The sequence below is a fragment of the Onychostoma macrolepis genome, chromosome 20 (genome assembly GCF_012432095.1).
Source record: "Onychostoma macrolepis isolate SWU-2019 chromosome 20, ASM1243209v1, whole genome shotgun sequence".
Taxonomy (NCBI): Eukaryota; Metazoa; Chordata; class Actinopteri; order Cypriniformes; family Cyprinidae; genus Onychostoma; species Onychostoma macrolepis.
In genome coordinates this window covers 20,257,524-20,273,209 of record NC_081174.1, presented here as the reverse complement: position 1 = coordinate 20,273,209, position 15,686 = coordinate 20,257,524, and the positions used below count along the sequence as shown (strand labels likewise).

Here is a 15,686-nt window from a genome sequence, read left to right as displayed (position 1 = left end):
TGCAAGTATGCTTATCTTGATTCTTTCACAATGAAGGGTCCTGTGTCTTCCACTGCAGATAGTTTCCTGTTGTTAATGCATTAAAATCAGCACATTTTCTACAGTCAACATCTCTGTTTACTAGAATGGTCAATTGGCTTTATTAAATTGAATGCATTAGCTAATCAAGTTAGGTAAATTGACATCCAATGGGAAGAAAAACAAGAATGACACTGGAATAGAACTTCTCTCAAAAAGTCTGACTCCCTCATGATGAAATACCTCAATCAAAAGCAGATGAAGGCATGTTTTGTTAGTATGGTGGTTTTTAAGTGCAGAAAAACTTTTTTTTTTTTTTTTTTGGCAGATGGGAGCTACTTGGGATATGATTCCAGGAATGCCTAAACAGGGGCAATAAAGGGAGTAGCTAAGGATGCAAGAAAATCAGCGGTTTAATGTGGGTCGACTCCTTTTGTCTCCCAGGCATCACCAGGCAAAACAAACAGTTCTCTGTTTTCCTAGAAATTTCTGGGACATATCCTACCATATGGTCCACACCCCCTTTTTCAAGCCCCCTTTCTGTCTTCTACATGCTTCTGTCTCACTCTCTCTTTTTTTTTCATTTAGCAATTTCTTTTTTACACAGGACACAAACACATTCTAGGATTCTGGAGGTGTGTATCCTCTCAGCCAATCACGATGCACTCATGCTGTGCATCTCAACCAATGACAGAGCAGTAGGGGTGGAGCCAGCATCTATGAGCGACAGTGCTACTTGTTTATCACTGTACCCCTTCTCTTTCTTTTATCATCTCCCTTTCTCTTTTTCATTCTCCCCCTCTCCCTCTCTATTGATTTATTATACTAATGAAGCAGAGGTCAGGATCTGGCATAAATAGACTCCCATATTGGAAGGTATTCAGAACCCCACCGCCCCCACTTACACATACTGATGACAGTTATTAAGTAAGATGGTCGGAGGGTGGGGCTGGCCCATAACTCCAACTGAAAGCACTATCTGTACCGAACAGAAGCAATAACACCTGGCCATTAGCTCTACTGGTGGAGTAAAAACACACACATACGCACTCAGTGTTAATTCAATCCAGCTATAAAGTCAGTCATTATCACAAAATAAACTCAGACAGGATGATCAGGCACCTGATACGGAGAGAACGTGAAGTGATACGAGAGACATTAAATTGGCACAGCAATGTAAGAGATGGGTTGCCAGGGACAACAGTCAGTTTTTCAGTTTATCAGTCATTATATAAATATATTTGACCAGAGAATGCTGCATCTGAATACTTGATCACAATTACATATTTAGCAGCTAAATTGAAAAGAAAAAATTGGAAATAAAAGAAACTTTTATATATAAATCCATTGGCCTAAATTTGAATTTAAATTTACACTGTAATAATTGTATAATGTTTTTTTTATTATATGTATTATATACCAAGACTGGTGTATAAAAGTGATTTTTTTTGTTTTATCAAAAACACAGTAAAAACAGTAATACCATGAAATATTACAATTAAAATAACTGTATTTTATTTTAAGAAATCTTTGTAATTACAAATGTCTTTACTGTCACTTTTGATCAATTTAATGCATCCTTGCTAAATAAAAAGGTTAATTTCTGAAAAAAAAAACAGAAAACGTACTGACACCAAAAATTTGAACAACAGTGTATGGTTAAAGAACATAATTCTTTTTTTTTATTATTACATATCTATACACCAGAAAACAACACAAGCTGGCTTTGATGTTTTTTTTTTTAATAGTTACTTATGTAACATCAAATTCAAACCTACAAATATTTGTAAACCAAATGGCTTTATTTCAAATAAAGGGGGGAAATAATTAGTGTTTAATTAATATTTAGTTTTACAATAGTTTTGACATGCCACAATTTAAACCATGTCACAAAGCTTGTGTATCTGTTGTAAGGTCATTCTAGGCATCAATATCATTCTAGTTCAAGCTCTAAAACAAGAACATTATAACATGTGCATCTAAAACTGTCCCACACACATGATCCAATGAGTTCACATAAGGTTATGGTCAAGTTATGAAGTCTATGATCGTCAGAAGCAAGCTAACAGTCTTGGCTGCATATCATACTGCAACATATTCAACTAGGGCCATTGCATAACACAGTCCATAGCTGACAAATTTATCAGTCAAGCCATTTGCTAATACATTTGGCTCCTAGCAGGCTCTTGTGTCTCTACACTGATTTATATAAAGAGCTAGTTTATGTGTTTTCCTTTTTGAAATAAAAATAACATTGCAATATCTTTTAGCAACAGCTATTAACTAAAAACAATCCACATAAGGCCCACTGTGTGGCTTTGGGTTTGATATTAACCTTCAGTTGTTAAATAAATACTGTATAAAAAAAATAATGTCACATGAATATCTTGAGACTGTCAGACAGCTGACCACACTGCCCACGTCCAGACAGAGAAGACGGCGGCAGGTGACACTGCTGTGGAAACCTCAACTAAAAATACAAGCATATCCAGACATACCAATAATAATGTCAGGACCGTTGTCTTGAAAGGGGTTTTGTCTGCCTGAAAAACACAAAACAATACACGCACACACACAGACACAACAAGCAAACCAGACTGCCGTTCGTGAGAGAGACTAATATTGCGCGATTGTTTTGTTATACTCTTCCCTAAATGTGTGCAACGTGTTATCGAATGACTCAGCACCAGCTCTGGCACACGTGTTGCTAAATCAGGGTTAGGTGGGTCACTGATTCAAACCTGTCCTAAGAGCCATCCGCCTGGCAGAGCAATCAAGCCATACCTCGCCAAGCACAACATTCAAAATGCCATATCAGGTTTTTTTATTATGCTTGAACTGGTGCAGGCCTGTCAGTTGTTTACTTCTGTGGCTCTGATAGGTTGCTGTGAAGATAAGGAAATACAGATGAGAGTGTGACACTTCGATTATGTCGATTAGCTTGGGAAAAGCTCTGTGATCTTCTACAATCAAATGTTGGTCAAAACAAAATGTGAACATACAAAAAAATTCACTGTCTATAACAGGGGTGTCAAAATCAGTTCCTGGAGGGCCAATGTCTGCAGGGTTTAGCTCCAACCCTAATTAAACACACCTGAATCACTAATCAAGTTCTTCAAAATGACTAGAAACATCTAGGCAGGTGCTTAGGAGCTGGACAGCGGCACTCCAGGTGCACAGTTTGACGTGATCTATACCAACCCTTTTGAAAAAAACAGCATATGCTGGTTAAATATGTTTTGAAGCATGGCTGCTGGTTTGAGCTGTTTTAAGCTGGTCCTTAGCTGGTTTAAGCTGATAATGTGCTGGTCATGAGCTGGTTTAAGCTGGTCAAGTGCTGTTCATGAGCTGGTCTAAGCTGGTCATGTGCTGGTCCTGAGCAGGAACTAGTTCAGGGTTCCTCAAATCTTTCCCTGGAGGGCCAATCTACTGCAGAGTTTAGCTCCAACCCTGATCAAACTCACCTACCTGTGATTTTCTAATGATCTTGAAGACTCTGATTAGCATGCTCAGGTGTGTTTGATTAGGGTTAGAGCTAAATTCTGCAGGAGTGGGCCAGATTTGAGAATGCCTGAACTAGTTGCTTAGAACCAGCACATGACCAGCTAAGGACCAGCTTAAACCAGCAGCCATGTTTCAAAACATACCTAACCGGTAGGGGTTGCACGATACATGTATTCTTACCGAACTGTCACGGTACGGACATCTCGGTTCGGTGCATGAGGCCTTACAACGAATACAGGCAATTCACCCCCAATCCAGAAGGGGGCACCTGCAGCAATGCAACGCTGTTTGATAACCGCCAGCACATGAATGCCGAGTTGCGCACTTGAAAGCAAAGCCCACTAGACAGTGACCATGTGCTGATTCTGAACGCATCTCTCACTAGTCTCAGCCTCAGATGTCAAGCCAACCATTGACTAAAAATCTGATGCATATGGCACACTTATCTGGAAACACTTCAGGAGTTTCGAAGTCGTCGTCGAATTTGTTGAATTATACAGGATTTCCGGCAGACGTGTGTGTCACGTTCTTTTACGTTCCACCTGGAAATAAAGATGCCGTGGTGCCAAACCGGGTGTGCCTCACATGTCCTGAAAAGTGAAGGTGCGGGCTCTTTGATCGCCCCTGGTGGCTGGCTGCAGAAAAGGTCATAAACCCGCCCTCTCCACGTAAAGGAATGGGACTTAAGTCAAAATAAAAAATAAATTACACTTCCAATACAATTTTCCGAAATATGGTTTTGGTCATTTAAGGTAGTCGTTATCACGCTGATATATATTCATTTTTGTGATAAGTTTATTTTTAGATAGTAATTTGATGCTATAAAAACAGGGCGTGTCATTATGGTTGATTGGGTCTGCAGGAGTTTGGGCGGGAGTTTGATTCCGCGGCTCCACCTCACGACTCTACTGCGCAGACTCAGGCTCCAAATGAATCTCTACTGCGCAGACTCTGGCTCCAAATGACGTCATTTTCTCAAGATGGCAATTGCCACATTGAGGTCCTTTGGCTTCACTTTTCTATAGTGGAAGGAAGCGGAGACATGTCGTCCATCTTTTTTTACAGTCTATGCGCCAAACCCCCTCACGAAAGAAGAAAGCCGTCGTGCTTACAACTGTGATGACAAATGCTTATCAGGATCAAATAAACTCTGGATTTTCAGAAGTATGTGAAATATTTAAAGTTCGCAGCATAGAATCTTTAAAATACATCCGAGAGTTTCACACTGTCTGTTATTGTGGAGACATTTCCACGCCCTGAAACGTGATGCTGAACGAAACAAACTATGATTGATTGTTTGACATGTGGGTCAAACAGCATCATGGGTGGGCCTTGGCCAATGAAAGCTGCCATCTATTCCAGACCCTCAGCCGTCAGTCTGAAAGTATGTAACATATCTGAATGCGAAACTATTATTTATTATGTAAATGATAGGCTTTGTACGTCAGTCGCATTCCAAAGGTGACACAGAGGAGGGCGTGCTGATGTTTGGTTCACTGTAATTTATTTTGATAAAGTACCAACTGTGCTGTCAAGTTAGCAATGGGCCTTTTTCACAGTCTGCGTTCAAAAACCGGACACTTCGAGTATTTGTGTAAAATAACTTACGCTGTAGCCTTTATGAATGGCAATGCCTGTAGCACGGGGTTGTTGTGATTTATTAATGAACAATTCATTATAGATGCTTCATTAAAATATATTAACCACAGTTTTCAATCATTAATCGGGTATGACGAAACGAGGAAAAATGTTCTTATGATATTCCGACGCATATTTCATGATTTAAATGGGAGCACATAGGCGTATGTATGCACAATACTTCAGAGACAGACCAGCTTTTTACTTAAAAAAAAACAAATGCAAGAATAGCATACAAACAACATATCACATTAAAGAGCAATAAAATCGGCGTTCAACAAGTGTTTATTATGATAACAGTACATTGAGCAATAATTAATCAAAATTAATTAATTAATTAATTAGCCTAATTAAAAATTAAAACACTGTATATTCCGAGTATTTCTCCAGCAGTAACATAAGCAGCCGTGGGCAGATTCTCAGTTAAAAGAATCTGTTTAATAGATGATACCCTACCATATGTAGTCCATTTTAACGTGAAACATTATGTAAGCGAGCTGTTTGTAAGCGTTGTCGGTGTCGCGACAGTCATGAGATAACTGATGAGAATCTGCCCTCGCCTGCTCACGTTACTGCTGGAGAAAAACTCAGACGGTTTTAATTTTATTTTTAATGTTATTGTTTTTATTATTGCGCAGTGTTTACTATGGTTCCAATCTTATCTACATAATGCTATTCAATCACTGTGCTCAAACCCGGAGGATGTGTCACGTTTAAGATGGTAAAACCAGTTATTTTTGAATAATTCTGGGATGAAAAATATGAATATATTTGAACAACTCCAATTTGATCTAATGTGATGATTGTAGCCTATCGGAAAGTAAAGTAAATGCACGAAAGCAATATTACTTCCATTTAAATTTACTTTAATTTGTACAGTCTTTAGTCGTGGTTAATGTTTTATAAGATGTATAAGCTTGTCCTATTTTATTGCTCTTTAATGTGATATGTTTGTATGATATTCTTGCATTTTTTAAGTAAAAAGCTGGTCTGTCTTTGAAGTATTGTGCATACATACACCTATGCATTCCCAGTTAAATCATGAAATATGCGTCGGAATATCATGAGAACATTTTTCCTCGTTTTGTCATACCCGATTAATGGTTGAAAACTGTGGTTAACATGTTTTAATAAAACATCTATGATGAATTGTTCATTAATAAATCACAACAACCCTGTGCTACGGGCATTGCCATTCATACAGGCTACAACGGAAGTTATTTTACACAACTAATCGAAACTTCTGGTTTTCGAACGCGGACTGTGAAAAAGGCCTATGCTGGAACTGATGTGTTTTGTGTGTGTGTGTGTGTGTGTGTGTGTGTGTGTGTGTTCCAGCGCGATCACTTCAACTGTTTCCTTATACCAGAAGAATCAACTTTAAACACTTATTGTCTTATTAATAATGCATCACTGTATAAATGTCTGCTTTTATTTGTGTACACTCACAATGAAAAAAAAAAAAAAGAGAGAAAAAATTGGATGAGGCTTTCTACGATTTGAGCTTCCTTTCTGTGAAGAAATTAAGCGTGTCACAAAAATGAACTGAAACTCAGCATATATAGGCTGTTACGTGTCGCACTGTTTTTTCACCCCCTTGTTTATCTGTAAACTAAATCAGATATATTTCAAGAATGTATTCCTTGTATGTATAAATATGTACTGCAGATTTTATATAACAATGTAATAATATTTAGTACTTTCACATCTAGTTGGAAAAAAATAGTAATTTGTACTACTGTCTGTTCAAAATAAATGAAAAGAAACCGAGCATAGTAGATTTATTTTTTTCCCCCTGTTGTACCGAAATCATACTGAACCATGACCCCCGAACCGAGGTACGTACCGAACCGTGACATCTGTGTACCGTGCCACCCCTACTAACCAGCATATGCTGTTTTTTTCAACAGGGAACACCTAAAAAAAATATATAATTTACAAAAAAACAATTTAAGCACCACAGCAAAAAAAAGAAAAAAGAAAAAAAGCACTACTTAACTCATTTAATAAAATAATAATAACAACAATAAATTAATATGTATTTTTTATTAAATTATTCATATTAAAAAGTGAATAAATTATTGACAAACTAAATGTGCTTCTTAAACTATATAGTTATAAAAAGTAAAAATCATATACTTTTTTATATTTATATTTAATATTTAAATTATTAATTTTAAAAAGTAAAACAAATATTTTAATTAATTAATTTAAACTTCCTCACTCCCCACCCTCATTTACAAAAAACATTAATGTAATATTTATATTAATAAATTCATGTTTTTATTTTATTAAATGAGCTATATTAAAAATTATACAGACACACACACACACACACACACACACAATTAAAACAATTCTAAATTAAATTACATTAAAATAAACTAAATATAGTCTAAAAGTATTTTTAATCTTGTTATTTATACCACAGAATGTTAATTTAGTTACAACAGATACAACAGAAAGATTGGTATCATTACATTAAGTACAAGATTTGTACCAAAGTACCAGCACTATGTGTTTGATCAGATAGGCGGAAAATGCCAAGGGTCTAGAGGTATAAACATGGCTAACATTCAGGTTACGAAATTGATAGCCCTGTTTTCTGTTCTTCCTTTCACTCCTCACTCTCCCTATCTCTCTGTAGATGTGACTCATCTCTCACTCCTTTTATTCAACTTCTAAACATTCCACCTCTCAAAGTTTACTTATGAATGAGTTTGTCTTTTCATCTTTGTTGACTTTGATTTTTCAACTTCTCACTGCCTCAGACATCACAGTTATCTGTTGCTTGCAGACATGCCAAGCTGTTCAGGTTCCAATTTATGTACACTTTGTACCTGCAAAAGGCTAAGAGTGATAACCATCAAAGAAAGCTTTCCAAGCTTTCCAAATCTTCCATCAGAAGACCTGCTGAGATGCTTAAACAGTGAGACCTGCGTCAAAGAAGAACACCAAAGAAGATGCCGTGAATTGACTCTATACGCATGAAAGGCCTGTTCCACTGTTGCATTAACTGGAGATTCATACCAATCCCAATGCACAATGTAAACACTGAAATGTAATCTCAGCATTCCTCAAGAGGCACACTCTTTCTCCAACGTTGGCCAAGGATTGTGCGTCATGCTTCTGTCAAACTTTAGAACATAGTGTTAAAGCAAAATGTGACTTCACAATGGCTGCAGCAAATCGTTTCTGCCAACCCAGTGGAAAATGACGCACATATATATAGGGGGGCTTCATTACAATGAAGAGGGTTTTCCATCCTACACCTGCAATTGTCTTTTTCTGTAGTTTTCCAATGAAAATAAAATTACACAGGAAACAGAAATTGCTTCCATAAAGCTCAAATACTGGGATCAAAGCAGATGTTACTTTAGAATAACAAAAGTGATGCTAATGAGAGAATGCACATGGATAGTGTTATGCAATAAAGGTTAATGGTCAGTTTTAATATTTTTAGGTTTTGACTCAAAGTATCCCACACAGTCACTAGACCATCCAATCTCCAAACAGATTTCTTCTTCTACTTCGCCTGACAACTCAGTCTATTTCTGTTCTCTATTTCACATCCCTCAAATTTCCGTTTTTTTTTTTTAACCTATGACATTCTTAGGCTCTATAACAACACACACACACACACACACACACACAAAAAAAATAATACCACTTCCTCTTTGAGTCTGGTTACACGTGGGTTCTGTGGCACGTGTGGCTGTGGCTCACGTTGCATCTTTTTATTTGCAAAAATACAGCATATAAAATCAACTTATCCCCCCACTTCTGGTGCCCCGTATGTGGCCATAATCGAAGCTGGAAACTTCTCAAGGTGGTTTGTTTCATCGGGTTTGTGACCATCTGACACATCATCTTTACAATACAAAAAAATTTAAACTAAGCATTTCAATCTTCATACGTATGACACACTGACATACATGTTCACTTATTTAGCTCAAGAGGATAAGGTTTGGCTGGATAGCACAGACCCTGCTGATAGATGTTGTAACTAAATCATCCAGCAATTCAAAATTAGCTGTGTATTTGAAATAAATAGCATCTGCAAGCATAATATTACATTTTAATTCAGTAGATGTTTTACCAATGTTTGGAGGGCTCTTAAAAGCATTAAGATCATACCGATCAACACTGTTGTGATGTAATTTTCCTGCATGTAATGGGTTTGCCAGCTGAGCAACTGCTATTTGGATATAATGGTATTGTAGACATTAATTTAGCAATCTAATCCTATTTGTTTTCTTGAACCAGGAGCAAAGAAATAAAACAGTTCTGCAAGCATTTAGGTCAAGCGGCGGAAATTTCCGCTGTATCAAGCTTAAGGCAGTCAAGTAAGTAAGTGGTTTTATTACAAGGTAATGGCACCCTCTGGTGTTTGTAATTTTACATTATGGGAAAAACTTGGTTTTGTGGTAACTCACCAAATCACCACAGTATTGTCACAGTGTCCAGTTGCCAAACACAGCTTTTATATAACATTGACGTGATTTCAATGCCATTTTGAGTAAAAGTCAACACTCGCTGCACACATTTGACGTAATCTAAAAAAATAGGTCTCCTCCCTGACCATTGGGACTTGATCTGCTATGTCGATTCCAAAACTAACTATAATATGTAAAAGTTTGAAATTTTTCCCAAAACAAATCCTGTATAGATCCATGTGCACAGCTTTACATGCATTCATTCATATTAATCAACAACAGATGGGCTGTAATCTGATCCTTGTACACAGCATAAAATCCAACACTCGCTCGCTTGCTTTGTCCTCATCTTTCTACTAGAATGTCTTCAGCTTTCACATTCGTAACTCTGCCAACAGCAGATTCTGTGTTTCATCTGCACCGCTTTCCTCATCCTACTTATTTCATGAGGTGTTTGTGCAGATCAACAGAAGTGGCATTAACAGCACTCTCATAAAAGCATTAACAACGCTCATAACACTCCCAGACCGAACCAGCAGGGGAGAGAAAATGTCACATACGCACACCATCTTAGAAGCCAAAGTGCTAACTGTGTGGTGTTATGTTGTGTACTTGAGTATTTGGGGGAGTGTATGTCTTTCATTCCATTTTCCATCCAAAGACTTCTTTTTTTGGAACCAGGCCATTTTTCACATCCAAATAGGCGTCATTCCTCTAGGGCAGTACCATTCCTCAATTCCTAGAGTTGAGACAGGTTTCTAAGGATTTCCCCCTCCCCTCAGCACAGTTACCACAAACAAGTCCCCCTCCCCAATCGTGGGGTTGTTGTGCTACAGAACTCCATGCTGTCATGTTAGCCCCCTTCCTTAAATAGGGAGAAAACACAGTCTGCAGATTGTTTTCCACTCATATTCTTTATACTAGGTGAAGTATAAATAAAGTGTCTATTTATCCTTTTATTTTCTCCTTGCTTAACCCTCTATTGCACAAGGCTGCCTTAGGGTGACAAACCTACTTTTATCAGTCTGCAATCACATTTTCACCTTCAGTGCATACAAAATGGCATTAAAATGGTTAATAATGAAGAGAAGACTTATAATAAAAGGCTATTTTGGTCACACTACATCCAGATGGCAATGTTTTGGCTTTTTAGGCATAGTATACTTTTAAGGGGAAATAATTGCCATGTGAAAAGCTATTTTCATAAAAGAAACCTGAAAAAAAAAAATCCAAACCACCATATTAAAATGATTTCTGAAGGATCGTGTGATACTGAAGACTGGAGTAATGGCTCCTAAAAATCTAGCTTTACCATCACAGGAAAAATTACATGTAAGAATAGAAAAAAATGTTACTTTAAATTTTAATATATTTCACAACATTGCCTTATTACTGTATTTCTGATCAAATAAGATCAAGACTTCTTTCAAAAATTTTACTCACACCAAATTTGAACTTGTTAAAAATTGTTATTAATGAGGCCTATTTTATGCAAGAACACTGAATGAAATATTTTAACATTGCTTTAATGCATGCAATAGCGGATTAAATAATTTTGCATTAGAAAATCACCACCACTAAGACTGCAGACATGTAGACTTAACATTACTAGCACACAGCTCACTAAACCGGTGCCAAGTACCTTGGTGACACCCAGCTTCCATACACATAACAAACACACACACACACACACACACACACTCAAACACACTCAAACACACATCCAATCCACATGACCCTCACAAGGCCCACAGCTAATTTAAGACCCGAGGGAAGGAATCATTTTCAAAGCCTGGGTGGGCAACAAATACACTCCTCTACGGCTGTCTGTAACATGTCTTACTGTCTCTATAAAGAAAACATTTTCAGCACTGTACTGTAACATTATTCTAGGAAGCCTGACATCTCAAAGGCTCATATTTAACGGAGTAAAACACCTTTGCTTGCACCGAAAATTCCCTTATAATAATCAAAGTAAGTAATATGGGAACATAAATATCAATATTATTCATCAAATCATCTTTGTGTACATCATTTGCAAAGTTAAGTACTTGTGAATTTTTCATTCACAGACAACTAGCGCCACCTGCAAATGAGAAATATGACACTATGAGCCATAACAAACAAACAACATGGGTCATAGGAAATATGGGCATCTTACATAATTTCTAAAACTCCTTTCAGGCCAGTGGACTGACACTGACCTAGATCTGTCTCTCTATCCACAGCTTCTCAGGGCTTATCACTGCAGAAACATGCATTAGAGCACACACACATAAACACACTCACAATGAACAAAGCCCATTCAGGTGCAACTCGTTCAAGTGTGATGCACAACCAAAGGACACATCCTGTAAATGTGGTATCAAGCAAGTTGGCTGCACCAACCACAATTACAAAACAATGTTGTACTAGCCTGTCAGTAATCATTTTTTTCTTGGATTACTGCTTTCTGAGGTCACATCCTGAGTGTGTCTACGCCTGCCAGCATCAGTGTGGTGCTCACTGGATCAAAGGTCAAACTTTTTTTTTTCTCTACTGCTGTTGCCTCATTTGTCACGGCCCCTTGAATCCCATAATTCCGGATATCAGATCAGACGGCTTACCACTGATACAGTAAGCAGAAAAGGTTAAAAGATCAACACAAAACAAGGGAGGAACATCATGTCATCTAACAACACAAAACAAACACCTATTTATGCAAAGAGAGGGCTTTGCCCCAATCCTGTTTTTTTGTTGTTGTTGTTTTTTTGCATATTTGTCACACTTGAATGATTCAGATCATCAAACTAATTTTAATATTATACAAAGATAACCCAAATGAATACAAAATGCAGTTTTGAAATGATGATTTCATTTATTAAGGGAAAAAAGCTGTCCAGACCTGCCTGGCCCTACGTGAAAAAATAATTGCCCCCTAAATCTAATAACTGGTTGTGCCACCCATTGCAGCAACAACTGCAATCAAGCGTTTGCGATAAATAGCAATGAGTCTGGCAATGAATCACATCGAAGGGTTTTCAAGCATGAAAGGACTGTTTCAGGTCATGCCACGGCATCTCAATGGGATTTAAGTCCGGACTTTGATTTGGCCACTCCAAAACCTTAATTTAGTTTTTCTTGAGCCATTCAGAGGTGGACTTGCTGTCGTGTTTGGGATCATTGTCCTGCTGCATAACCCAAGTGCGCTTGAGGTCACAAACTGATGGCCGGACATTCTCCACCTTGGGGTGCGTGGTTTTTGGGGCAGTCATGGCCCAGGGCTCGCAAAATTTCAAAATCCCTGGTAGCCCTTCGGGCAGGTACTCTTCAGATTTTGGTAGCCCGAAAATTTATTTAACTAGCCCAAATTAAAAAAAGACCTTTTTCATTTAGATTTTAAATGTCAAATCAAAAATATTTTCAATACACAAATATCAACAAATATGAAGGAAGGAATCTTATTTCACTATTTATAGGGTATCTGCAGAATTTTTAAAAATAAATTTAAGGCAATTTATGACCCATTTTAAGAGCTGCACGAGGAAAATGAACACAGAATGAGCGGGGTTGGACAATGTCTATGGTAACATACAGTATTGAGCCATAAAATTACATGATTTACAGTTCTTCTCAAAAACAAATATTTCAGCATTTCAGGCTATAGACCATAAACAGCAAGAATGGCTTATTGGAAATGCAAATTCATTCTCTGCCACGAGGTGGCGCTTTAGGAGCTCTGAAATATTGCGGTTTCCCTGTTAACGCAAGCAGCTCAGCACTCATAAAAGCTGCTTTATCAGGAATTATAGTTGAGATGAAATTAAAATGCCAACGACACATTTCTGAGGACAGTTGGTTACAGCCTTCAGATACATTCACATAAAGACATCCGCGCCGCGTTCTGACTTGAAACGTGCAGAACTCATATTTATTCAATGACCATTGAATGTCCAGCACCCTCTCCACCTTCAACACCACGACTGAGGTGAAATCCTTGAGAAAGGCACCGACCCCTCAATTGCTCCCTGGGCGCTGCAGCATTGGCTGCCCACTGCTCCGGGTGTGTGTTCACAGGGTGCGTGTGTGTTTGTTCACCACTCACTACTCACAGTAGTGAACAACTCATCCGCACACACACACAGATGGGTTAAATGTAGTGTCCAAGTATGGGACACTATACTTGGCCACACGCCACGTCCTTTCCTTTTAAGATTTTCTGATAGAGTTCCATGATAAGAATTCATGGTTCCATCAATTATGGCAAGTCATCCAGGTCCTGGGTAATAGTTTTACATCATATATATATATATATATATATATATATATATATGTGCGAACGTGTCTTGTGTCTTTGCATATTTTTAGTAATGTGACATTTTGGGTTAATTAATCACACATCTGTGTTAATCACCAAAGTTGCTGATCCAAAAATAACACTAACAAAGCAATCTGCAACAAGTACATGCTAATATTCTGACATCTAAACCTCCGTCTCTGACTCTCTAATGGAAAATCTTTGGGAAAATAATATTCTCAACACTTTAGGATCACAGGAAAATAATGGCCAATCACATTCAATATACAGACATGGGCCAAATGGATTTAGATGTTCTGGTAAACCTTTAAACAGTATCTGTGACTAAGGAGAGCCCCTGATCCTCTCTGACTCCTCCAGTGAACTCTGTGACACAAAAAGCCTCAAATACTGTAATAAATGACCCAGTCCCCTAGCTTCCTCAACCCGGGCAGAGCTATTTTAAGGTGTGGCGTACATGCAATCCCGCATAAACAAATACATGCTTGTGTAAACAACAAACATAGTAACTGCTACATTTCACATCATCATATCTTGTCTATCTGCAGCCTCACAATATTCTTCTTACATTTTTTTTCAGTCTCAACTTATAAACTACAGGCATATATAATATTAGTATGCTTTGAAATTGAATGAAAAACAGCATGGAATCACAGGAGAACATTATTAATGGCAGAGCCAAAACCAAAAATCCCACTTATTTATTACTTTCAAATTGCCTTTTAAAAATAAATGGCCCTTCAAGGGTTCCCACAGTTTCTAAACCAATTTTAAAGATTTTTCCATGATTTTCCAGTTGTATGAGATGAATGGATTAGGATTTAAAAAACAAAAAAGCATTTCATAGAATATCCCACTAACAACAAGTAACTATCCAGGCAAAAATACTTAAAATTGAGCATAAATAGAAAAAATATATTGACTATCAAAAGTTCCAAGACTATTTAAGCCTGGAAATCACACTTTACACAATTCCTAATATTTCCATGACTATGGGAACTCTGAACTGAAAAACTGAACTGAAGCTAAATAATAATTATTAAATTATTATTAAATAAAATGAAAAAACTGTAGGCCTATATGAAATATTCATCAAAATTGTAAAAATGTTTCTATACATTTATACAGCTGGGTACAAATGCATGAGGCTTGGTCTGCATAAATGTAGTACAATTATACACCAACATATTATATGCAAGGGTGTTTTCTTTTCTTTCTTTTTTTGAAAGACACATAGATCATGTACAGAAATTGTTGAACATACAATCAACATCTTTACTATTACCTCAATATTTAATAAAGTACCGACCTGAACCTTCTGGAGCAAACACATGCATTTCTTCCTGATGTCTTCATAAGGACACCGTTTGGAGAGCATCAGGACATGAGCCAGGAGAGCGCTGAGATCACTGGACAGACTGTCATCCAAAGCTGGGGGAGAGGAGGACTGTGGGTCTGGTATCGGCCCCATGGTCTCTATTCTCTTCATCACCTCCTGGTGAATCAGGTCCATCACTGCGTGTCTGGAGCTCGAGTCTCGACTGCCCAGAGCATCCCACCTTCCCGCAGCATCTCTCACATCCATCACTGTAACAGTCTACTATTGTTCAGCTATACACCTGAATGACTGAGCCATGCATAAGACAAAAATGTGTGCCAATTATTAATATAACGTTAGCTAAAACAATCCTAAACCAATCCTCTCTGCTTCAAGCTGGCAAAGGAATTCTGCAAATCCCTCCAAAAATGTTCCATATCATCCTGTTAGTATAAACAGACTTGCAAGTGCATGT

At 37.5% G+C, this 15,686-nt stretch overlaps 1 protein-coding gene across 1 annotated transcript in view; it reads right to left on the bottom strand.

The window, feature by feature from the left end:
* sesn1 (sestrin 1) overlaps window positions 1-15,686 on the bottom strand; it is a 57,193-nt gene that overhangs the window by 40,987 nt on the left and 520 nt on the right. The window contains exon 2 of the mRNA XM_058756319.1: window positions 15,203-15,520. Within this exon, the coding sequence (XP_058612302.1) occupies window positions 15,203-15,478 (276 nt within the window). The 5' untranslated portion in view covers window positions 15,479-15,520. The remainder of the gene's footprint in view (window positions 1-15,202; window positions 15,521-15,686) is intronic.